The sequence below is a fragment of the Amblyomma americanum genome, chromosome 2 (assembly GCF_052857255.1).
Source record: "Amblyomma americanum isolate KBUSLIRL-KWMA chromosome 2, ASM5285725v1, whole genome shotgun sequence".
In the NCBI taxonomy this organism is placed as follows: Eukaryota; Metazoa; Arthropoda; class Arachnida; order Ixodida; family Ixodidae; genus Amblyomma; species Amblyomma americanum.
This window is the reverse complement of record NC_135498.1, coordinates 124,108,007-124,132,662: the sequence shown is the minus strand read 5'-3', so window position 1 is coordinate 124,132,662 and position 24,656 is coordinate 124,108,007. Positions and strand designations below refer to the sequence as shown.

The 24,656-nt window shown below is 46.7% G+C and overlaps 1 protein-coding gene across 1 annotated transcript in view; it reads left to right on the top strand.

Annotated features, from left to right (window-relative positions):
• The first annotated feature begins 1,691 nt into the window (after positions 1 to 1,691).
• LOC144120055 (solute carrier family 22 member 7-like) overlaps positions 1,692 to 24,656 on the top strand; it is a 60,982-nt gene continuing 38,017 nt past the window's right edge. Inside the window, exons 1-3 of the mRNA XM_077652526.1 lie at positions 1,692 to 1,970; positions 10,304 to 10,542; positions 10,586 to 11,208. Of these exons, the coding sequence (XP_077508652.1) occupies positions 1,692 to 1,970; positions 10,304 to 10,542; positions 10,586 to 11,208 (1,141 nt within the window). The remainder of the gene's footprint in view (positions 1,971 to 10,303; positions 10,543 to 10,585; positions 11,209 to 24,656) is intronic.

The window sequence follows — 24,656 nt, the reverse complement described above, 5'->3', positions numbered from 1 at the left end:
GAATCATCGTTGTCATCTATCATCTTACACGCTACGCCGAAACGTCGCCTTTATCATCTTCTACAGCCCACGACATTGCGTCCTTCATCCTCCATCATATCGTTCTTCGCCATGGCGCTGAAAAAGGGGTGCTGGGTGATCGAGGTCCCGCCTTACTCTCTGATGTTGTTGAAGTTGTCCTTCAGGGACGCATAGTCGTTCACCGCACGACCTTCGCCTGCCATCCGCAGGCAAATGTCATGGCTGAGCGTTTTAATCGCACCCTCGGCGACATGCTGGCCATGTATTTAGCTTCCGATCACTACAACTAGGACCGCGTTCTACCTTTCGTCAGCCGTGCTTATAATTGCGCTCCTCAAGCCACCACGGATTCTCTCCATACTTTCTCTTCTACGGCTGTGAGACTTCTTGCCCCATAGACACCATTCTCCCTTACCGCCCTGATGCTTCGGAATTTACGACTCTTTCTTAAGCCGCCACTTACGCCGAAGAATGCCGCCAGCTTGCCCGGTCTTTCTCTTATCACACCCAGCAGCAGCAGAAAAGCCCCCGAGACTCCTCCAGACATCTTCCCACCTCTCTTCCTGACTCTTTGGTTTAGCTATTGGTGCCTTTTTCATGTCCCGGCCTTCTCTGTAAACTTCTCAGCAACTACCCGCCCCTACCTCATTCTTAAGCAGACCTCCCCTGTCAATTACCTCATCTAACCAATTACGCCGTCCACTGATCATCGTCGCGGAGGCCGTGAAATTGTCCACACGGACCGCCTCAATCCATAGTACGACCCCACCGTCGTCACATCGCCCTAGGCTACCAGGATGGAGCCTTTTTGCCCGGGGAAAGTTTTCAGACAGGGCTTCGGCTCCCGTACCATCGGCGGCTGGCGCTTAAGGATGAAGACGACGACAAGCGCTAAACATTCCGATGCTCGTGCATGCTCTGAAGTGATCGTTGCTGCTGGACTGGACCTGAACTCTACTGGTAGTCGTTCGCGACGCAGCGCCTGCTATATAAAATTATGAAAAATATAGACCACCAAATTCTACCACACACGTCAAATTACAACATATATATGCCAGTGGTTTCGCCGAGAGAAGTCTTTTACAACGTGCAAATATGGATGCAAAAACCACGCCAGTTAAAGATTTGGCCGGGTGTACGTTCCCCCTTGCAACATAGATTTGCATTCTAGAGCTTTGTGATCTAATGTATGCTGACACATCTGCCATGAACATAGAATTTTCATAAAAGCAGAGAAATAAAAAACCCTTTTCTGACCTTTCAATCCACGCGCCACATGCGAGAAAGCCAGGCCACCAAAGAAGAAGCAGGTGACGTTGATGCGCTCGGCCTCTCGGCAGCTCTTTGGCGGCCAGGTTTTCCAGGTGACCTTCTTCTAAAGCCAAGTCATCGGCGTCAAAGTGCTGACTGTACTTCACATTCGTTGTCGTCCACTGCTGTGTAATTCCTCTGGTCAGTGTGGTCTCTAGGTATTGAGTCCTCGCTGGTGGAAGCTTCCGCGAGGGCTAACACGCAAGTTGCGCTCGTGCTTGAGCGCACAGACAGCGCCGGTAGGACTTTATCTACTCCCACGGCATCTACATCCGTCCTGATAAGACAATGCCCCCAAAAGAAGATGGGGCTCGGACGCGGGAGTGAAATCATCAACTCTTACCCTCCTGGAGGGCTTCATGAGCGCTGATTCGCGAGCCCTCATTCAAGAGAACGTCTACGTCATCTTGGGCCACGGACGGTTCCAGCATTCGGTGCTAGTATTCACCACCCTCACCGTGATCGTGCTCTTCATCCACGCGTTCGCCTACCGGCTCATCGGCCGCCCCGTGGACCACTGTTGTCACCCGCCTTCGGAATTCCGCGACTTGCCCGTTGAGAAGTGGAGAAACGTGGCGATTCCCGTGCTGGCCGACGGAAGCTTTAGCAGGTGCACCGTGTACAGCCCGCCGGTTCCGGTGAGCCAGATTGCGTATTTCATATGTGTCGGTATTTCCACCCGCGGTACGTTAGTTGAGCGGGCGAGGTTTCCTCTCTTGCGTCAACATACTATCTCTCTGTCTCGATATTTCCTCCGCACAGCAGCTGTCCTAGCACCGCATTTTTGCGGTCTGCCTCCCCTGCGCACAGCTATGCAATGTTATCAACTAATCTCCAATTATACGGTGATATCTAAATGCCGTTCTGATTTATGGAGCCGTAGATGTATAAGAAACTCAATGATTTCACGTTTGGTGGAACTGTCACAGTAATTAAGTCTTGAAATACCCGCCCATAGAAATGTTACCGTTTGAGCTCAGGCCATGAGGTTACCGTGATTAGGACGGCAGGTCGTCTATAAAGTCGTCTCGGTAATCGCAAACAGCAGATGTCGTAGTGGTTCGATTTCGGCGCTGTCGATGTTTTATCTCGTCATGAACGGACGTGGCGTGTGCGTAGAACTCCCGCCGCGGCTTATTTACTCAGTTTGTTGTCTGCGCAAGAAAGCGCTGGATTTCTTCGTGTTACACAGTTTGAGCAATCATTTAAAAAACTGATAAAACTCCCCATCACCACCATATTGAATTGCTTAGCAGTTAATAATGGTGTTTAGTAATTTAATTACCATGATTACTGTTACAGTATCGGAAGTCCACCGCAGCTCGCACCTTGTACCTGAAACTATATATTTTTTTCATGTGAACCTATTTTTTATGCATTTCTATAGTTCACGTTGAAACGCCGTGTATTCGCGACCAAACTCAACTTCACGCGGCGCTGCGAAGACTAGAGACATGGCTTAGTGCTTCTCCAAGCGCAGCTAATCGCTTACCAATGTAGGGGCCTTCCTTGCTTGTTCATAAATTCGCGGTGTTTTCTGAAGACTAATCGCGTCTTTGACGCTGAGCGCTTAATTTTGACAGTCTCTAAGGGCACCAGAGACTATCACACCAAATTTGCGGTGAAGACATGGCTGTCGATCCTAGCAAAATCGCGCTAACAGACATACGAATCTGTCGGGGAGAAGCCGAAGTGTTCCTGTGTCGCCGATGTGTGTGACAAACGAAAACGTGTGGGCACAGTGCCCATTCATTACTACAGGTAAGGACTTCAGCGGCTTTCCCACTATTTAGCGAGAAAGTAGCGCCCCGCATGCTGGAGGTGGCTCTGTTCATCGCGTTTATTTTGTGTCGCGTTTTTGCCGCCAACTTTTTGGTAGCAGTGAGCAGTGAGTATGTCGAGTCAACGGCATATTGTGTTCGCAGTTTAGAACATGTAGCAGTCTGTATAGATAAGGGGCAGCAAGCTAAGCCGGGATGTGACTGTGCAACGCGATCACGCAATGATAAATATGGTTTTGAAGAGATTTCGCCCTGTGCGTGGATAGTAGTTCGATAAAATTTTTGCTTTATCGATCGTGTTGGTTGTCGCTCTCGGTGTAGTGTGAGTTTACCTGTGCTAACGCTAAAGCCGAAATGGCAACCCTTCTAAAAAAGTTGAGAAAACGGAGGTGGCGTAGGGCAGTGTAGAATGTATACGTGGGCGGGTACCGTGACAACGCAAACGTGATAGGTGATACTCGCCAAAAGCCCGCGCGGTGCGCGGCCCTATTTTTTGTGTGTATCCATCACAGGTATCGAAAACAATTAACACTTCTCAATCAAGGGCCTCAGGAGCTATCGCTTACGCAGGTATTGTGTTCAGAAGCCCAGCAGTAAACTAGAGTTCACATGCGACTTCAGCGACATACGTCGGAATACATGCCAGCAGAAGGTTAGAGTAGCAGGAGTCGACTGTCTTCATCGTGGGCTTGCGGGGGCGCAGTCTGTTTTTACTTTTCTGAACCGTTACATATTTTTGGTGATAAAATTAAAGACACAATATTTCCACCGATTTCGCTTGGCATCCTCTTTGTGCAGCTATTGGATTTGTATGCCCTTTTATTTTTTATTGATCATGAAACCAAACAGATTACATACCTTCAGTATTTGCCGAGGCTTTCTTTGCGCATAAATTTATTTTTATGTGCTTTGTGGAGAGTCTATAGTTCTCCTTCATTTGCAGCTCATAAATTTTCACTGTTCTCATGGTGTTCCTTTTTTGAACATTGGAACGCCCATAATATATGCCGAACTAATTTGCTGGAGGTGCCTAGGCACCGAGCTACACAGCTCATGCAGAAGGCTGGAAGACATCTTGAGGCATGTATGTGAAATATATAGCACCCAGATAGTGGCAATAGACCAAAACTGTCTGTGACACGAAAAATTCCCTAGAGTGGCTCAGACATCAACACGGCCGCTTCATTGCAAGTACTGTTTACACATCTGTTTTCTGTGCGAATGCTCTGGCGGAAAAATTCACAGCAGAAAATTATTCGTTTGTTACAGAAATCCTGAAAAGCAAGCCTATCTTCACCTTAGCCATGGTGGCTTGTACCACGAAACATAACAGTGTAGGTTTTTCATTAAAAAAAGCACGAAATAGAGCCAAGAATTTTGGACGCGCAAGAAAGGTATCACTTCACGCAAGTTCCCTTTCATAGGGTGCTCTCTTGATGGCATTGCCCGTTTTCATGTAAGTGATGCAGGAGACGAGAGATGGTTTAGAGACCATGTGCACAATGAAGATGCAAAAATTTCTTTGAAAATTATGAAGCACGACTTGAACCGCAGGGAGGAGATGCAGCTCGCGTTAAATCCGTATAGGAGAGGCCGCTTCGTCTTTTGCAGTTATCGTTGTTTTTGCTGTATTAGTGTACATTATGAGGCCGCTGTATTCCAGGTATTGAAAAACTTGAATAAAGAATATACATGACACTATTCTTGTGAACATTATATCAGAAAATAAGGTGTTGGGCATTCCTAGTTGACACTGCCTTTTACACAAGTTGTTCATAAACTAATAAATCATCACTCACTATCCTCCATCTTAGTATATAGTGCCTCCATATTCGTACTTTATGATATCATACACAACGTAGTAACAAGCACAGCTCAAGGACAAAACATAAAACTCTGCTAGTATCGAGTAATAGCAGAATTAAAAGCAACGAGAGAGCAGATTTCAGCGCTGCTCATGCTTGTGACAAAGAAATCAAGAATGTAACTTTAAAGATTACATGAAGTTGGTACAATGGAAAATAAGAAAAAAAATGGCAGTCGGCTCGGAACAGCGAAATGAATAATAAACTTCACTTGGTAACTCCGGTTTTAAGTGAATGGATGTAGTGTATGCACCAGGAGTGTTTCAACGAAGTGATTCTCTGCCGTCTCTGAATTGGCCACGCACACCTTACACACAACTTCCGGCTAACAAGAGACGATAAAGCTGTTTGTGAAGAATGCGGAGATGAACCTGAGGTTAACCACATTTCATTCTCGTGTCCGAAACACGAAAAAATAAGGAAACAGTACTTGATTCAGTTTTATAAAGAATGCATTCCTTTTCATTCCACACTACTTTTAGGAGATAATGGCAGACATGTCTTGCGTTTTTAACCTCTTAATAGAAGCAGCATTTCTTCAGAGACTCTAAAGTCTGAACAACTGCTTTGTTAATTTTTCGGTAGACCTCAGCCTCTTTCTCACCACTGAAAAGAAGGCTGAGGTCTTAATTTGGTTTGTCGGGAGCTTCGAAATCCTTGACCTGCCAAGGATAATTGATGAGATTATTCAACCCTCTTTTAAGCTTCAACTTCTCTAAAATATCTTTTCTATGGATAACATGGTAATACTAACGTTTCACGCACGTTACACCACGTATGACTTTTCACAGTTCTATATATTTCAGCAAAAAATATTTCTTACTTACCTCGTGCTTGCGCATAATAGCCTTAGCTGCCTATGCGCCATAAACCAAAACACAACAACACACATTGTTAAATACTACATAAATTTGCCGTAATGTACAAAAATTGTAAATAAGCACCGCACTTTACATATGGGTTAAATCTCCACAGCATACAGTGAAACACCACCACAATGAATGTTTGCTTATCAGTTAAACTTCTTCTGGAACCTCATGCCAACCACGCATTGTATCTGGTAGGTTTTGGTTTTGTTTCGTAACTTAAGAATCACTTATGCTGTCAAGAAGGCTTGATACGGCTTTATGAAAGGCCATACTATTTACTACCACCATATTTTATATTTCATTTAGATATTTACCGTACTGCTTTCAAACCAGGTGCTGTTTGTACTCGGTAGCTCTGCAGGAATATACATGAACAATGTCTGTGTGAGGTTCTCTGTAATTGATTCACTTGGGGTTTCACTGTGCGTGGATGTTCACCAGCGCTGGCGGATGTTGTGGTGCATTTTTTACACTGTGCCTTATAAGCGCGATAATGATTTGCAAGTGAATTTGTGGGATTGCTGTGAAGTAGCGGTTGCAATGGTTGAGATCGGCAAGTGCCATTAGACGGCAGTGTCATATTTCAACAGTAGACGTTTTTAGCATACCGTAGACGTACTACCCGAGACTTATGTCGCTTTACCGGACCCCTCTTGCGCATGCGTAGTCGCATTGTTGGGGTGAGTGGGAGCAACTGCTCGTGCGCAAGAAGGGTCCGGTATACCGGTATACGTCTCCGGTACTACATCTAGGGTGTGCTCAAAACGTCTAATAACTGCCGCTTCGCACTTGCTGTAAACAATAGTGTGATTTAGTTATTTACCTACTGTGGTGTTTGATGCGAATGACATCAATGACACTGAATGGTACCGTTCCCTCCTTGCTAAAAACTAGGAGAGGGCGATAATGTGTTGGGCACAGCTGTTTGAAATGAAAACTCATGTGTCACTATATTGTAATTTAAAATAAAAATATTCCATGCGCACTGTCTTATGGGAATATTCTTACTCACAGAAAAAAAATTCCTTCCCAGTGCAAGCTCATTATAATGATGGTATGTTTACGACAGGGGAAAACTGCTGTAAAAAGTAAAAATTCAAAAATAATATTGACGTATACGTCTACTCGAAGTGAAGGCACAATGCATGAAGCGCAGCTCCAGTGGTGATGCGAAGACTATGTGGGTGCATAGCAGTCAATAGCTGCGTTAAAAACCTTGTCTGTGTGATTGGTTAAGATTTGCGTTTGATGTAAGCTGCACAGTAGAGCGAGCAATAACACACGTTTCTGAGTTAAGTGGCCCGGCTCGTATTTGTTGTTTTTCACTGATCATAGCATTTTGTTATTCTGCACAACTCAACTAGAACGTTGCCACACTTGCTGCTCGCGCCTATTGTGTCTGGGGAGGGGGGTGGGGGGGAGTAAACTAAAAAGGGAGACTAGCGCAAGGAGGAGTATCAGGAGTATTTCGGGTGCAGGCGTATTTTATGCACAGTATGTCACTATCACGGGGTCCCTGAAACATCAGTCTCTTGTTATGACGGCGTCTAAATCTACCGAAAGGACTTCCCAACAGCACTTCTCAGCTAACGGGCTGCTGTGCCTGTGTGCCTCACTTATCAGTGCTTAGCAGGTTTTAACAGCAAGTGCGGCTGGCTGTCAATGTTAAAATGCCTCTGCATGTGGCTGATGCATGTTGACGCACATCAAATCTAGCAGGAGCTCCTCCATGACAACATGGCACCTCCTTGCGAGCAAACAACGTATACCTTCAATTGCGCGTCTCTGCTTAGCCGCCGCTATGTGTGTAATTGGCTCCTAGGCGTGCGCCCTTCGCGGACCTTATTCTAAATAAAGGCACTTGTGTAACGATTGCCGTGTCGGCTGGTCGTCGCATATTCGCAGTCCACGCAATATAAATATGGGGTTCATGCTCAAAATGTATAGATTTATAGTCCGGCGAGCGGCACCGAGCAGGCGAACGATTGCGCAACTGACCCATGTTAACGTGCGCGGTCCAATATTGAGCCCAGTGCCACTGGCCCGCTGAGAAAAGATGCGGCGAAAAAACCTACAATCATAGACGGCTTCCCTAAACGCATATATCGATAGCTTTAACTTAATAGCACGAGCACCAAGTACCCTCTGATCCACGCTCTTACAGTTGTTTATGCGTGCAGATAGCAAAGGCGAGTACTATCACAGCAGCTGCACAGAAGTTTCGCATCTTAGTAGCATTAGGAGGAGATATTAGATACAAAGAAAAACGAAATCGTAAAACCAGAACTACCGAAAATAGTCCTGTCGGTACAAATTTTTCAGATTTGCGAAGAATCGCAATGCGGTTAATCCTCCGGCGGCGATCGTTACAGCACGAAGGGATTAATGAAATAATGTGTCACTGCGTTGGCAAAGACTGCGGATAGGTGTAGATTTGATTTCCTGTTCGCTTTTTCCGATTTTTGCTGCTCTATGAGCCTTGTGCTAAGGTGTTTTCATTGGGCTCGGGAGGGGCGCCTGCGGCTAGACTTCCACTCTCCGTTTCTTGTCTGCACTGCGAGGTGCCGCCTTTATTGGTTAATCTGTCTGAATATCACGTCAATAACTGCTCTCATCTATATCTTGAAGTCACTTTTGCTAGTTTCCTAATTACATGAATTCAGAAATACTGCTCCCTGATCAAATATCAGCTAATACTATTTTAGTTGTACTGTCATATTCGACCCGAAAGTTTATTTTAGCTCTTTCCTCGTTTTTTAACTCTTTCATTTTCCTGCTGACAGGAAAATAGCTCGTGTAGTACCTGCGTTTATAAAGAGCAACCCACTCTCATTGTTTGATTACCGTCCTATTTCCTTGCTAAGATCGACCTGTAAAATGCTTGAACATATCGTGAGCACTCACGTCACCGACTTCTCAAATCAGCACAATATTCTATCTCCATTCCAGCATGACTTCAGAAAGGGGTTATCAGTCACTACCGAATTAACAACAGTTGCTCATTTTTTCGCTTCCTTCCTGGATAGAGGTGGGCAATTAGATGTCACATTTTTAGACTTCAGTAAAGTCTTTGATCATACCCCACATGACAAGCTTATTTTCAAATATAAAGCAACTCGAACTTCCCAGTTTCTCTTTGCCTGGATTTTCGCATACTTAACCGACCGTTGTCAGTACGTGCATGTTATTGGCTTCAGCTCTAACTTTCTTCCAGTCAATTACGGAGTTCCACAGGGTAGTGTTCTCGGCCCGCTCCTTTTTCTGATATTTTGCAACGACATAGTAAAAGTAATTCATGATCCAGTGAAAATTTGTCTCTTCGCCGACGACTGCGTTATATTAAAATAATTATGGTACCTCAAGACCATCATGCACTTAAAGTAGAACTAATGAACATACTACATTGATGTCATAAACGGGGCACGCAGCTTAACTCAGAAAAAACTCTTACTGTGCATAACAAGAAGAAATGCCCACTTCACTACATATACTCGATCCAGGCCGTCGCTTATTTGAAGTTCAGGAATTTAAACATCTCGGCGTTGCAATCAATATTCGACTCAGGTAGAACACATATATTCATAACATTTCCTCTTCAGCCTTTCACAAACTATGCCTGCTCATACGCAAGCTTAAGGATGCTCCCGCTTATGTCAAACTTCTCGCTTACATTACACTTATAAGGCCTAAGCTGGAATATGCGTGTGTTGTGTGGGACCCCCATGTGATGTGCAATATAAATTCTCTTGAAAAAATTCAGAAATGGGCAGCACGCTTTATCTATTCGAAATACGGTCGCACCGATTCGCTAATGAACAAATGGCAGAAAATGGTATTAGCACACTCCAGGGAAGAAGACAATTCCTCCGTCTCAAATTTTTATTTCTCTTACTTAATAGAAAGCTCGCACTAGACCCTAGCCCTTACGTTCGCCTTCTCACTTTCAGGCAGACACGCCCCTCTCATGCCCTCTCCGTGGCGCCTCACTTTGCAGAGACAAACTTATACAAATTCTCATTTTTTTCAAATACTATAGCAGACTGGAATAGTTTGCAATCTTCTGCTCTCCAATCTTTGAATAAGCTTGAATTAAACTTACAATAAGTCAAGCAAGTTTGTCTCCTATGTGTTCTTGAATGTCAGTTTTGATTGTGGTCGTACAATAAATATGTCATGTATAGTAATAATTGCTTCCGCTGGCCTGCCATATGCGCTGGTGTGTTTTATACTCCATACTCCCATGCTATTTTGTATTTTATATACGTGTATGCTATTGCTGCTTGGGGGCTCAGCATGCAGTATGATTGCAAATGAAAAAGAAAACATAAACCTTTCCGCCGAACATTGCTCACGCTCCATGTTAAGTTATTGTTTAAACATTCCTTTATATTCTCAAAGGGGCATCGCTCTGCCCTCAAAGTTTAATCTGGCTTCGTTCTTTTTTTTCGTTTCTCAGGACGATGAACTAGAGGAGCGCCGCGAAGTTGCCTGTAATCGATGGGACTACAACGCCACGGATGTTGGTGACAGCGTCGTCAGCATGTGGGACCTGGTGTGCGAACACCAGTGGCTGTACTCCATCTCCAGCTCCGTGTACATCATGGGTCCGCTGTGTCTGGTGCCTGTGGCCGGCATAATAGCAGATCGCGTGGGGCGCACGCCGGTGGTCCTGGCGAGTGCCGCCGAAGGCCTTGGGTGCCTTCCTCATGGCCCGGTTCATCATCTCCGCCGCGATTAGCGCGACCAACGTGTTGAACTTCATCGTCCTCTACGAAGTGACAGAAAACGAGCACCAGGCGCTGTACATCCTTCTGGCGAACATTGTCGGTACCACAGTGCCGCCTGTACTGTATTCCCTGCTGTCGCTTCTCCATCCTAGCTGGAGGCTGTCGCACGCACTCTTCGTCGCGGCCTCTGCCATTGTGCTGGCTTGCTGCTACTCCCTCGAGGAGTCCCCCGTCTGGCAGCTGGCCACGTGGAGAATTCGCCAGGCTGAGAGCACCGTGTTGCATGTGGCAAAGTACAACGGAGTGGATGGAGTCAAGGCCAGAGCCACGTTCAGAGCGCTTAAGCGACAGCTGGAGAAGGGAGAGACAGCCTCTGGAGCGGGGACAAGTGCCTCGGAAAGCATATTCCTTTCGACTTCCTTCCGCCGGCGCGCCGTGTCCATCATTTTGTCCTGGTTTGGCGTGAACTTTGCGTACTATGCTTCACGCATGGACCGCATGAATTTCGAAGCCCACTGGGAAGTTTCGGCGTACCTGTTCAAAATCCTGCTCCTCATCGCACTCTACTATAGCCTGAAAAATCTAGGTCGAAGATTCACGTTGTCCGTAGTGCTGGCGCTGCTGTCTGTCTGCGGTGCGTTTCAGACAGTCTCCTACGAATTGAAGCTCAGTTTCGCGATGCCATTCTCCACATTAATGGTCTTAGCCGCCACTACTGCGGCTATGTGCGTCAACTATACCTATGCCGGCGAAGTCGTCCCTACTGCTATAAGAAGCGTTGGATTCTGCATATCCTATTCTGTCGGCCGCGTGGGAGTTCTCCTGGTCACATTGATTAATGCCTTCACCGTAGACCAGCGCTTATTAGCTCTCAATGTGGTCATGACGGTGCTGAGCTTGGTGAGCGCGGTGGCCGTTCAATGGCTTCCCGAGATATTCTCCCATCAGAAGAAAGACCCGGATCCGAGCCCGTTGGACGCAGAGCAGAGTAAGGAGGCCCTGAAAACTTGCCTCCATCCATTTCAAACGTCTGCGAAGGCTGAAAAGTCAAGAAAGCCACATGGGCATGGAAAATCAAATCGGGTGCCGACAAGTCTTCCTGCATCTTGTGCGGCAAGCGCAGTGAAGTCAGGAGCGGCGTCCTCTGCGTTAGCCAGTTCTCCGCCACAAGTTACTGGATCACGTGTTGACAACCTTGTGTCACATTTGGAAACCGGTGAGTCGTCTTCAAAAGCTGGTGACTCGTCTTCAAAAGCTAGTGAGATGCCGGACTGTCCAAGGCAAAAGACTGGATCACCGTCAAAGAACAATGGGCCACCTTTGGAAACAGCTACATGCCCTTCAGAACAAGTTGGAACGCTTCTTGATAAGCCTACGCCACCTTCGCATGAACCTGGATGTCCAATAGACAATGCTGCATCGCCGTCGGAAGATGCAGTATCGCCTCCACAAAAGGCTGGATCGCTTCCTCAAAACATAACGTCACCGCCGGAAGTCTCTTCCAAGCATAAGAGTAAGAAGGCGCGCAAACACCACAAGACCGCTGGAGGTTCTGGTTTGAATTGAAGATCGGCACGATATGGTTCCGTAATTATTTTGTGTTTGCTTATTCAGTTCTTATCACGGAGTAGTTTTACGTATTCTTTCTACGGTTTCTAACAGGTCGACAACTCGACCCAAATTCAACGAAAGAATGTGGATATCTTCACTTTATTCACCCCTTGTGTATCGCCGTCATGCTCGACGGCCGGGAAAGACTATTGATGACAAAGCATCATTACGAGGGTTGCTCTCAGACTGGATACTCCTGCTCGGTCTCGCAAGAATATGTACAGGATGGTCGCAACGCCTCTGAAGTAGGCTGGACTAGACCTATGTGCAGTTAGCCACATGTAATAAATGTACAATTTCTTTTCTGATCGCATTTTAAAGAGTAGAAAAGTCTGTTTTACTAAGTTCTAGTGCTTTATAGCTGCGGCAGAATATAAATGTCAATATCTTGAGGGGTATTTTCTCTGTTTTTATCTATTGCATAATGAAATTGGCTGGCAGCTTATCATTGCTAAGCACGAAAAAATAGTGCAAAGGCACAGCTTTTTGCAGGTGGACACCAATGCCATGCACCTCAATGCGTGATTGAGGCGTCCACTGACCCTGGGAGCTAGTTAAGCGCCTCCTGCTTATTCGTTATGTCGATTTGCCCAATGTACGCCGGCGGCCTGTGCTACAGTGCTGCGTTTCTTCAGAATGTTGTCAACGCCAGCCCATGCAGGCATCTCTGCTACTACTGTTCCATAGCTCAAGGCTCGAATATTAGTTTGATAGTAGTATTAGTTCATGAAGAAGATGTGCAATGCACCGCTTGAGAGTATCTTGCGGTTTCACACGAGGCGCGTTCGGCTGCGGTGATATATCGACTAGCGCACTCGCCCAGTGTCCTGAGATGCTTATCTTTTAGGGCCGCCGCTGCTTCGAATCTCAGTCACGGATTTATATTTGATTTATATTTATTTATATCTATTTTATTAATTTCACTTGGAGTAAACCCACGAAAACTGCAGGCACACAAGGATTGCAAGACCTTGCTTGGATAATCCAATGGAATAGTGCGTTGGCACTAAAAAGCAACATCGCATCTTTGCATTTTGAATCACAGTATATGTCAAGTTTATTGTTTGCGCTCGTACAGTAGGTCATATAGTAATTTGCTTCATGACTGAGCAGCTCATCCGCATCGGTATATATGTTCAAGGACAGACAGCCGGTCGCTGGTGGCCAATGTTGCAATGCAGGCCGGGTAGCATCTTCCTCCTTGCCTGTTCCGCCGTTAAGCGCTACTGCATGCGAATTAATTTAGGCTTCGCCGGCCGCATTCCGACGGAGACGAAGTGCGAACGTTCCCAAGGGCTTTTTCGGTGTCACAGCGCGGTACAGCAGCCCACTATCAAAAACTGTAGGGGACATTTCCGCTCAGCCTTTAGGGTATGACGCGTCAGCGTTAATGGGTAAATGCCCATATATGCGGAATTGGTCATTCGCCACTTTGCAATAATGTATGACAAAGAGTTCTGATATCACTCCTGGAGCTGTGGTGCAGGGCTTCAGCGATGCGCTTCAGCGACCCCGATTGCTATTCTCGGGCAACCTCACCCCACAAAAACTGCCACCTGCCGTGGTGGTCAGTTCGCTCACAATCCGGTGGTCAGGTTGTGATGCCGCTACAAGGTCAACTGACGTAAGTGGCCCTCCTAGGTTCTTCTGTGATTTTCCGCTCTGAATGCGACGGACGACGACTCCAGATATTCAGCAGAACGAAAGCCATAATTCTATCGCGTTAATATCTTCTGTGGACACTAAAGCTCCACAGTCAAGGTTTGATGTGATTTCCTAATGGTTTCCTACGGCAACCTGTCGCCTTCTTTCGGTATCTCTACCCAGACACGGTCAATCTCTACAATACATTCAGAGATCGCAATAAGTTACCATTTCACTACTGGCGCCGCGCCGCAAGTCGATGCAGGTGGCTGTTAGAACACAGCCACGACCACGTGTCACGGATCTCTCCGGAGAACACTCAGACTGAAAGAATGGACTAGGCGACGGGTGTACCCACACAAACGCACATTTAATACACCCTACGTGGCCCACACACACTAGAACACAACTACCAAAACTAACACAAAACTCAAAGACTATAAATACACACGACCCGGAAACACTGCTACTAGCGTCTACTACTAGTGTTCTACTATTAGCGGACGGCGTTCGTGCTCACGGTTCGTTTGGTGTGGCTGCGGCGTTGTATGGATCCAGTAGGCGGCGTCGAGGCGGCGGTCGCCATGCTTGGGGTGGCGTCGCTGGTGGCGTTCGACGTGCTTGGGCTGGCGTAGCTGGCGGCGTCGCTGGATGCGTCGTACAATTAAGCTCCCGGTTCAAGCACCCGTGGAGGCGATCCCGGTGTTGTTGGCGTCGGGGGCACCACCGGGATGGGTGGCAACAGCGCTGGAGACACCCCTGGCTGTAGCAGATGGGAGCATCCTTCGTTGACTCCCCGGAACGGGCTCAGGCACGGCAGGAAGTCCACGATGCGATGCCGTAGAACGCGAGCTCACCGGAACAGTAGCCGGCGTCGCTCTCTTCCAGCCGAACCATCCCTGACCCGCCGGAGCCTCCGCTTCTCAATTCTCCCCCCCCCCCCCCCAGTACCTCGCTCTCTCTCCTCCTTTTATAGCCTCGGCTTTAGTCCACTTAAGCCTTGTCTTAGTCTTCTCTTTATCTTCTACACCAATCATCTCTCATCACCTCACCGAATGCTTCTTCTACTTCTTATTCTTCGGTTAATCCACGTCGCTTTCTTCAGGCCTCTTTCCTTCATTATTTTATTTTAGATTCCTTATTATTTGTGACAAAGGCCCTCTCTCTCAAGAGTTTTTCCTTGAAAAGCTGCTCACGGCACCCTCATCTTCAAGCCATCCAGCCAGCGGACTATCTTCTGTGCCGATTCTCGACCAAGCACACAAGAGACCGCAGATGTTAAGCATACACCAGGAACACACCGCTGACACAGCACACCAAACTGCGTTTTTAGAACACTAACACACCACTGCCGCTGACCGTACAGAGTCCACAATAAACATGCTCGTGTCCACAACACACTCTCTTGTATAATCACATAACACTAACAACAGCAACAACAAGATAAATTCCATAGATACATTAACACAGCAACAACAACAAGATATCTCCCAGAGGAACCTAGAGCTGCTCAGTTGGCTCTGTGTGTAGAGAGCTCTAATTTGTAACATATGAGCTCCGTTTTGTCTGGCCTATCGAAAAACATCTCCCTCTTTATTTCGAGTAGAGCTGTAATCGTCTGTCTTCATTCAAACTGGGCTTCTTCAGTACCTCACCCCTGCTGCCTTTTTCTTCCCAATGAACGGGGGCCCCTCGACAATATCACCTGTCTCCTCGGCCACTACCGCACATGCTACCTTGAGGGCAACCGTACGGGACCCCTTTCTTCGCATTTCTTAACATATTTACATGGAAAATGTTCTTAGTGTCATCTATCAATAGCTCATAATCCATGTCCTTTCTCTTCCACGTCACAAGGTACGGGCCATTCCATTGCGTCAGTAACTTATGATCCGTGGGTATCAGGACGAGAACCCTGTCGTCCGGATTCAGATTCCTGGGAATGGCTTTCGTTCCATGATGTCCCTTATGGCGTTCATGCGCCTTTTCCAGGCCTTGATGTGCAAGACTGCATGCTTCCTTCAATCTGTCCCGCAACTCATGAACGTACGTGTATGTTGCCTTGAGATCTGATGCAATCTCTTTATTAGCCCACAGCTCCTTGAGTATTGCAAGTGGACTTCTAACGGTTCTCCCATATAACATCTCGAAAGGCAAGAAACCAAGACTCGTTTGCATACTTCGCAGTAAGCGAACAAAAGAGCTGGGAGATATCTATCCAAATCAGTATGTCTCCCCTGGCACACTTTCTTGATCATGTTTTTAAGGGTGCCGTTGAACTGCTCTACAAGCCCATTACACATGGAATGGCAAGACGCTGTCAGTAACTGCCTTTCTGACAAAAGGCGGTTAACCTGCTTCATTACTTCCGATGTGAAGTTCGAGCCGCGGTCACTCAAAACTTCCCTCGGGAACCCATAACGCGAAAACATCTCCACAATACCCTCCGCCACTTGGATACTGTCAATAGTTCCCAGTGGAATAGCGTCAGGATAACGAGTGGCCACGTCAACCAGATTAAGCACATGTTTATTGCCTTTGGCGGATACTGGAGAGATTGGCCCCACAATGTCAATAGCCACTCGCTAAAATGGTAAGTCGATGGCTGGCATCTTGCACAGAGGTACAGGACCAACACTTATCTTGGGAACTGTGCGCTGGCACACGTCACATGAACGAACAAAGCTCTTAACGTCACTCTGAGCACCCGGCCAAAAGAACTCCTCGATGATCCTAGACACCGTTTTTGAACACCCTGGTGTCTGGCCATAATGGTGTCACGTCCTAAGCGTAGCACGGTCTCTCGCATATCTCTCGGTAACACCAGCTGTAAGACCCGCCTTCCTGAACTAAATATGCATTCCCTTTGCAGAAGGCCATTTACCAATTGATATTCGAAGGACTTACGACTCTTTCTTTTTTTTTCACTTTTTCCCCGACTCTTTCGAAGCAGACGTTCGAACTGGGGTCTACTTTTTGCCTAATTGCAATTTCGCCCGGTGTTAGGTTCCGGCGCATCGTAACAGGAGTAGATAGCGGGCACTGCGTTGCTCGGGCTGTCACTTGAGCTCTTGTCTCCACTGCCGACAAGAAACTGACTGCACCCGTCCGAGCTGTCACGGGCCTTTTCTCCTTTGGATGTTCTTCAACGTCGAGCATCCTCCACTGGGGATCGGGGTCTTCGACACATCTTGCACCCGTAATGTTCCCCAAGATGAGATCGTAGATGGGTTGGTCTACGAATTTTGCCACTACCTTCCCAGTATAATATGGCGTGGACACTAGAAGCCTGGCTTCATGAAGGTACCTTACTGTGCTATCTACAAGAGTGACGTCCGACGCTTCCCTTGTAAGATCCTCGTCCTTCACCAGGCTTCTCCGAACCAATACTGTGTTGGCTCCGCTCTCTCTAAGCGCCAGTATACGACGGTCCTCTATTTGCCCAACCACCACCGGCATTGCTGCTTTCGACTTGGGTGTTTCGCTCACTGCCTCATTTTCCAGCGGCGTTCACTCTCCTTTCAGCTGTGGAACTTCGGATGGCGTGACAAGTTCTACCCTAGAGTCGACAACGCATGCAGCTTGGTCCGGCGTTCTGTATCGCCACTCACCCACAGTAAGACCCCTCCTCTTACAATCTTCACACATAAGCTGTTTTTTGGGCAACGCTACTAGTCCGACAGTCAGCTGTACGGTGTCCCTCATTGACGCAGAGAAAACACATTACTGGCGCTTTAGATGCACCGCCATATCCTGTTGGTTTTGCCGCATCTGTTTCTAGGATCTTTTGGGTTTCCTCCTTCGCCTTAGTCAAATTTCTTAACCCTTGAGCCTGGAGGAATTGGTCTGCAGTGTCGGCGAACTCTTCCAATGACAAGAACTTTCTTTCAGGAATAGCTCTAGCTTCGTGCTGCAGCACGCTAAAAATTGCTCTGTGACCAGCTTGTCACGCACCCCTTAAAAACTCTTTTCTGTGTTTGGCATATCAAGCCACCTATCAAAATTGTTGCTCAGCCTGCAGGTAAACTGCTTAGCAGTTTTAGAATCCACAGGTTTCGCAGTGCGAAATCTCTCACGCAAAACCTCTGCCGTAAGCCTGAATCTTTGGAGGAGCGCCTTTTTGACTTTCTCGTAGTCCATGGAATCAGCAGCAGGCATCCTTCCAAACACATTCAGTGCCTCTCCGACTAAACACATGCGTAATGCCGTGGCCCATTCACTGCGCTCCCAGCTTTGCCCCAAAGCTATCCGCTTGAATCGTTGCAGATATGCGTCCAGATCATCTCTTTTGTCATTGAAAGGAGCCATCAGCTTCCTTGGACAAATCAGGCCGGTCTAGGAGATTCTCTACCCGCTAAAGAACGCTGATCACTGTCCTTGATCTCCTCATATCCTCCCGCGACATGCGCCTGTTTCCACAAAAGAAACTCCTTCTCCCATTCTGTCCTTTTCTCCTGTTCTTCTTCCTCGCGAGCTCTTCTAGCCTCTCGCTCTTCTGCTTCGCGAGCTCTTTTATCCTCGTGCTCTTCTGCTTCGCGAGCGTCTGCGCGTGTTTGCGCCCTTTCCTCTCTCTGCCTATCTGCCTCCTCTTTCTGCTGGTCGAAGAGACGCATCGCCTTTTCCATGCTTAACCCAAGCTTGAGTGCCAGTTCTAACGTTCTTGCCAAATCCATACTTTCTTCCGTCGAGAGATCGGAAAAATCTGAGAAAAAGCAAAAAAGAAAAAGAAAATGTATGCTGGCAAAGGCTCGCCACTTATCTTTGTCACGAATCTCCCCGGAGAGCACTCGGACCGAAAAAATGGACTAGGTGACGGGTGTACCCCAATAACGCACATTTAATACACCCTACGTGACGCACACACTAGAACACAAAACTAACACAAAACACAGACTATAAATACACACTACCCGAGCACACTGCTACCAGCGTCTACTGCAGCTACCAGCGTCTACTGCTACTACCAGCGTTCTATTATTATTGGTCGGCGTTAGTACTCACGGTTGGTTCGGTGCGGCTGCGGCGTTGTATGGATCCAGTACTGAGCCGGCGTCGATACGGCGTTCGACGTGCGCTTGGGTGGGCGTCGCTGGCTGCGTCGGATATGCTCCCGGTTCAAGCGCCCGTGGAGATGATGCTGGTGTTCTTGGCGTTGGGGGCACTACCCGGATGGGTGGAAAAAGCTCTGGAGACACCCCTGGCCGTTGCAGGTTGCAGCGTCCTCCGTTCACTCCCCGGAACGGGCTCAGGTACGGCAGGAAGTCCACGATGCGAAGCCATAGAACGCGAGCTCACCGGAGCAGTAGCCGGCGTCGCTCTCTTCCAGTCGATGCGTCCCTCACCCGCCGGAGCCTCCGCTCCTCTGCTGTTCCCCCCGTGCCTAGCTCTCGCTAGCCCTTTTATAGCCTCAGTGTTAGTCCACGTAAACCTTGTCGTCGTCTTATTCTCTTCTCCACCAGTCTTCTCTCTCCACCTCACCGAATGCTTCTCCACCAGTCATCTCTCTCCACCTCACCGAATGCTTCTTCTTCCTCCTCTTTATTCTTCGGTTAATCCACCTCGTCTTCTTCACACCTCTTTCCTTTAAAATTTAATTTAGGCTCCTTAATATATGCGACACGAACTGAATGGCAACCTGAATGGTAACGAGATGTATTTTCCTCTGGGATCTGTAATTCTTGATCAGAAGCTTCCATTGAGCTTGGAGCCTAACTGGAAAGCGGTTCCAGACAATCTTAAGTCCGTAAATAGAATGATATAATTGATGCGCATATGAGGAGCTTAGCTTCATATGAATTTCGTTTTTTTTAACTGCATCGTTTTTACACATATTTGTTTATGTATTCAACTGATTTACAGTCCAACTGTTATAAGTGTAACTTTTGTAATTAAAGTTCTACTTGTGTTTTAGATGCTATGTCTAGCCGGATGAAGAGTGTATGACTTTGTCGCGAAGTTAGGGAGTCATAAATTTTCATCTGCCTCGTCCAATCATCATCATCCCCCATCGTTACCCTCTTTTTCTACTCTTCCAGTTGCTCCGTGATGTAGATTAGCAGGCCAGATATTTTTCAAGCCAACCCCTCTGCCTTTCCCGTCAATAAACATCTCTCTAGGGAGTCATCAAACCTATCCCTACTCATGTTCCTGCTAGGTAATCGGTTAAATATGAGTTTGGGGCTTCTTATCCATCTGTCCACGTCGCTAAGGGAGCCGCCGCGGTGGCTGGATGGCTATGGCGCTCGGCTGCTGGCCCGAAAGACGCGCGTTCGATCCCGGCCGCGGCGGTCGAATTTCGATGGAGGCGAAATTCTTGAGGCCCGTGTACTGTGCGATGTCCCTGCACGTTAAAGAACTCCAGGTGGTCGAAATTCCCGGAGCCCTTCACTACGGCGTCTCTCATTGCCTGAGTCGCTTTGAAACGTTAAGCCCCTACAAACAATAAACAATAAACAAACATCGCTTAGCCAATACAGCTACTGTGAGTTAGATTATTTCTCTGCTTTTCGGTGCATTCTCTTTCATAACGCCTCACTACAGCGCCAATGAGGCAGGCTATCCAAACATGTTCGTACGTCATAAGGCTAAAACCGGGACCGATAGGAGTTGGGAGAGCGATGAACAAACAAGGCGCAAACTTACAACCTCCATAACCCGTCGTCTTCAAAATCACAGCTCGTTGTACAGATTTAAAAGAAAAGGTCCCTAATGCTTGGTTAAACGCAACTTGCCAACCATTATACCGCGCAAACACTACGATCGCTACGGGGCCGTCTGTAATAGCAATCGATGGTGGATCTACGCAGGTTTTTCGACCTGCGATTGATACGAGAAACGCCTTTAAGATTTCCTGCTCAAGTCTGTCTCTCACACAGGCTAAAGTAAGTGCTCCTTCGACAGAAATTGTGCAGGGTTGGAAAGAATGCTCTGTAGGGTGTCCGGAATGGGTGGCCACAGTTTACACATAAAAACGTCCCGGGGTGCCGTACCTTTCTGGCGAAAGTGGGTTCCACTAAAGATATTTTTTTCTCAGACTCACCCAATGTTTGGCGTTCGCAAATCCGCAGACATTATGCCTTTTCTTGTCACTTGAACCGATTATTTTTTTGAGAGTCTTGGAAAATACAATAACATCGAGCTTCATAGCACAGTTTTTCAGCCCGTGCGCTTCATGATGTACTCGCATACAAAGGCTGGCTCCTCTCCTCACCGGTTCCTTTATCGCCTGCCTTTAGGTGGTCTTTATTTTCAGCAGATTTTCGGCTGATTTCGTCCACACGTCTTCGCAATGTGTTGTTGAAATTTGACCCACCAAAATTACAAAGTACTGATACTCTTTTCAACGCTGACTTGCACATTTCTCCACCGCATACAGCAGTTGCTGAAAGCGAGAAATGTGCGCCGAGTTTTGCGTCACTGATATATCATCGTTTTGCGCATAACACATAGACGGGCTCGACATCGCTGCCATGACACCAAAATACATGCTTAGATCAGTTGTTGTTCCCTGTCAGCCATTATACTTTGCGCATAACGCCCAATTGGACCAACAATGAAACTGTACGCCAGCGCATATTTAGCTCAATCGCTCGGGCTAGGCATAGTAAGCGTCTAAAAAAATGCTCGAAGATTCCTATAAATATTTTCCTGCTCACAGCTCAGAACTACGAAAACCTTTTAGAAAATTGCCCGTATTTCGAATGTGTGCAACCACCGATCTGTCCAGGAGTTTTAAAAATGTTTGTCTCGCGCGTGACACTGTGAGGGGTGCGCATAGATGAACCCAGTATCCTCATATAAATTCGACTAATGTTGTATCATTATTGGTGCTGCGCTTTGGTAAGTTCCGAGCACTTATTTTCTGCTTACAAAAAGTTTTAGTCGACATCCGAATAGCGCATTTTGACCGCTGGTGTTTGCGTCACTGAGTCGGCGTGTTGTTGTACTAAAATGTTATTGCTCACACACGTTCTATTGAGGTTATTAGTGAGTAGTAGTTCTAATGGCTGCAATAAATTAGGAACAGCACATTTAAAAGGTGCATAATGCGAGTGTAGTAACGAAGCCCTCTATGTTGAGGAGCTCCTGAAAGGAAGAGGGCGAGGTTGGCGTCGATGGTCGCGCCGACGCTACAGGGTGCTCCACGTTTTCGTGAAGAAGGATGCAGTGCGCATTTTTCGCCGACTGAGAAGGAAGATTCGTCGGTGTGCCTCTTTCTTTTCACCGAAGCCACCAGCGGATCGTGGTTGGAGCCCTCACCCTGCAAGCAGCAGTGCAGTTAACATATCTCGGAACAGACGTACCTCAATTTTTCTCGCCCTAACTCTCTGAAAGGAAAGCTGCATAGCGGCGCCGCGTGCTTTTAGTTACCGTACGTGTATGACGACAAAAGAAAAAGCACCGGTGCCGCACAACTACTTCGCAGAGCAAACAAAAAAGATTGATAGCAAGATAAGCCACGCTTTCCAATGCCGTCGTGATGAGTAATGTGCAGTCCATCAAGGTGGTTGCTTACAAACCTCTACCACTCCCTGAGGATAGGCTCAAGGGGCTGCCATATATTAGTCCTACGGGCACTACGTGCGCATATCTACAGCCCTCGCAGGAGAAAGAACTTTGTGCGGTAGATAATGTGTTAATCCGACACCAAGGACTTCAAACAAACGGGTTAAAGAAATTGTTAGTTGCTCAAGAGTTTTAACCTTACCTACGGAGATTTCATTGTTTCGGACTCTTAGATTTTAGACATTGGAGGCAGTGGCCCATCAGCAGGCTCCTGTAGAGTACCGGCCCTACCGGCCTTTTGGTGTGGCTTAACAACCTTACAAAATGTGACTGCAGGCTGACAAAATATAGATGAATGCCGGAACACTAAACACTGCGACTTCCAAATGAGACTGCCGTGTCCGCTTTCAAATGAGTTATAATGCAGATTTTGCGGTTATACATTGTGCATTGCAATATATACACAGCAGAGCTAATGGTAATGCAAAAGTGATGTTAATATAAGGCGGTTAACCGAAATGCAATATGACATGGCCGCCATCAAGCAACACGGCTATTTACGGCACAGTTGTAACCTTCATGTCAATCTCAATGACCTCTATTCTTCCCCAAGCGCATTAAAGACCTAGACATTAACACAAGACGAATGTAATGATAAACAGTGAAGTTAACAATGATGGAACGTGAAGATTACAAATTTGCCACTGCGCTCATGCAGTCAACATCTTATGTATTGTCCAGCTAACCAATGCCACGAATTCGATTCCGAGTTTTTGTTGATCAGGTTCATAATATAGTGATTCATAAAGTTAATTTTGCGTTCCGGTTCAGGTGCTCTGTATATTCAACGCCCAACACTAGTTAAAGAATTGAAGTGAAGCCCCCCCCCCACCCTTACACATTTCCTTTACAAGTTTCTTATTCAGGTACAACATTCTTCTTACCCGCCGCGGTGGCTCAGTGGTTAGGGCGCTCGACTACTGATCCGGAGTTTCCGGGTTCGAACCCGACCGCGGCGGCTGCGTTTTTATGGAGGCAAAACGCTAAGGCGCCCGTGTGCTGTGCGATGTCAGTGCACGTTAAAGATCCCCAGGTGGTCGAAATTATGCCGGAGCCCTCCACTACGGCACCTATTCTTCCTTTCTTCTTTCACTCCCTCCTTTATCCCTTCCCTTACGGCGCGGTTCAGGTGTCCAAAGATATATGAGACAGATACTGCGCCATTTCCTTTCCCCAAAAAACCAATTATTATTATTATTATTACAACATTCTTGGTCAAAAATTTTAAGTATTATAAAAATTTAAAGTACTGTTATGAATATATTGAACATAAAGGTTGATTGTTCCGATGCGTAGCAAAATATTTCGTTTTTACTTTTTCTGTCTCTCATGAAGTAGTTAATTCTCTCATAGAAAACCAAGGGGAACGCTTTTCCTAAAGCAAAAGCGTTAAGAGCAAAAAAGTGCAGGCTTGTCAAAGGAATAACTGCAGATACAGTGCTTGTGGTAGTGAAATATTACTAAATATGAAAAGTGGCATTCGTAGCCATTCCCCATTCAAAACTGCTTTGTCCAGGATTGTTGGTGTTGAGTTCGTCTGACGCAATCTCAACCCGTTGTCACAGATCACCATGTTAACTATATAACTCCAGCCGCGGTGCATTTTCTGCAAATCTAATTTATTGAACGAGCCACAATGCGGCGATTCAAGTTGAATAATAAAACGTGGCACGTGAAAGAGTAAGATTGTTTGCCCATAAAGTTAGGTAATTACTCTCCATGCGGATAGTTTTTGGTTATAAACAAAAGTTTGATTGCAAGGTGCTATGGAGTTCAAAACCCACGAAAGGATGATGTGAGTTTCAAACTCGCGATCATTGCGCGCATCGCTTAGCAAAACGCTTAACATACAAACAAAACCATGTCACTAACTAAAGGCATCTATTGTCTTTAGTTAAGCAAATGTGGTGCGGCAAATAAATAACGAAAGTAGGTGCACTGTAGGCAGGATACTGGTAGTAGTGGATACGGAAGGGTTACGGAAGGGCTTGGAGCTGCCACTGAATTCTTGGAAAAGGCGATCACATGTGACCAGAATTGGAAGTTCTGCAACGATCTTGAGACAAAACTGCTATCGATGCACTGGAAAACTGGAAGAATGAAAAATGGAAGAATGGGTAAGTTAGAGGTAAAGGCAATGCTGATTGTTTTCTTTGATAGCAATAACCTGCTAATGCAAGGATGTGTGCCACCAGGCCAGACATGCGGTCACTAATCTTACCCGAGGTTCTGGTAAAGCTGATGAAACGACTCAGAAAGAAG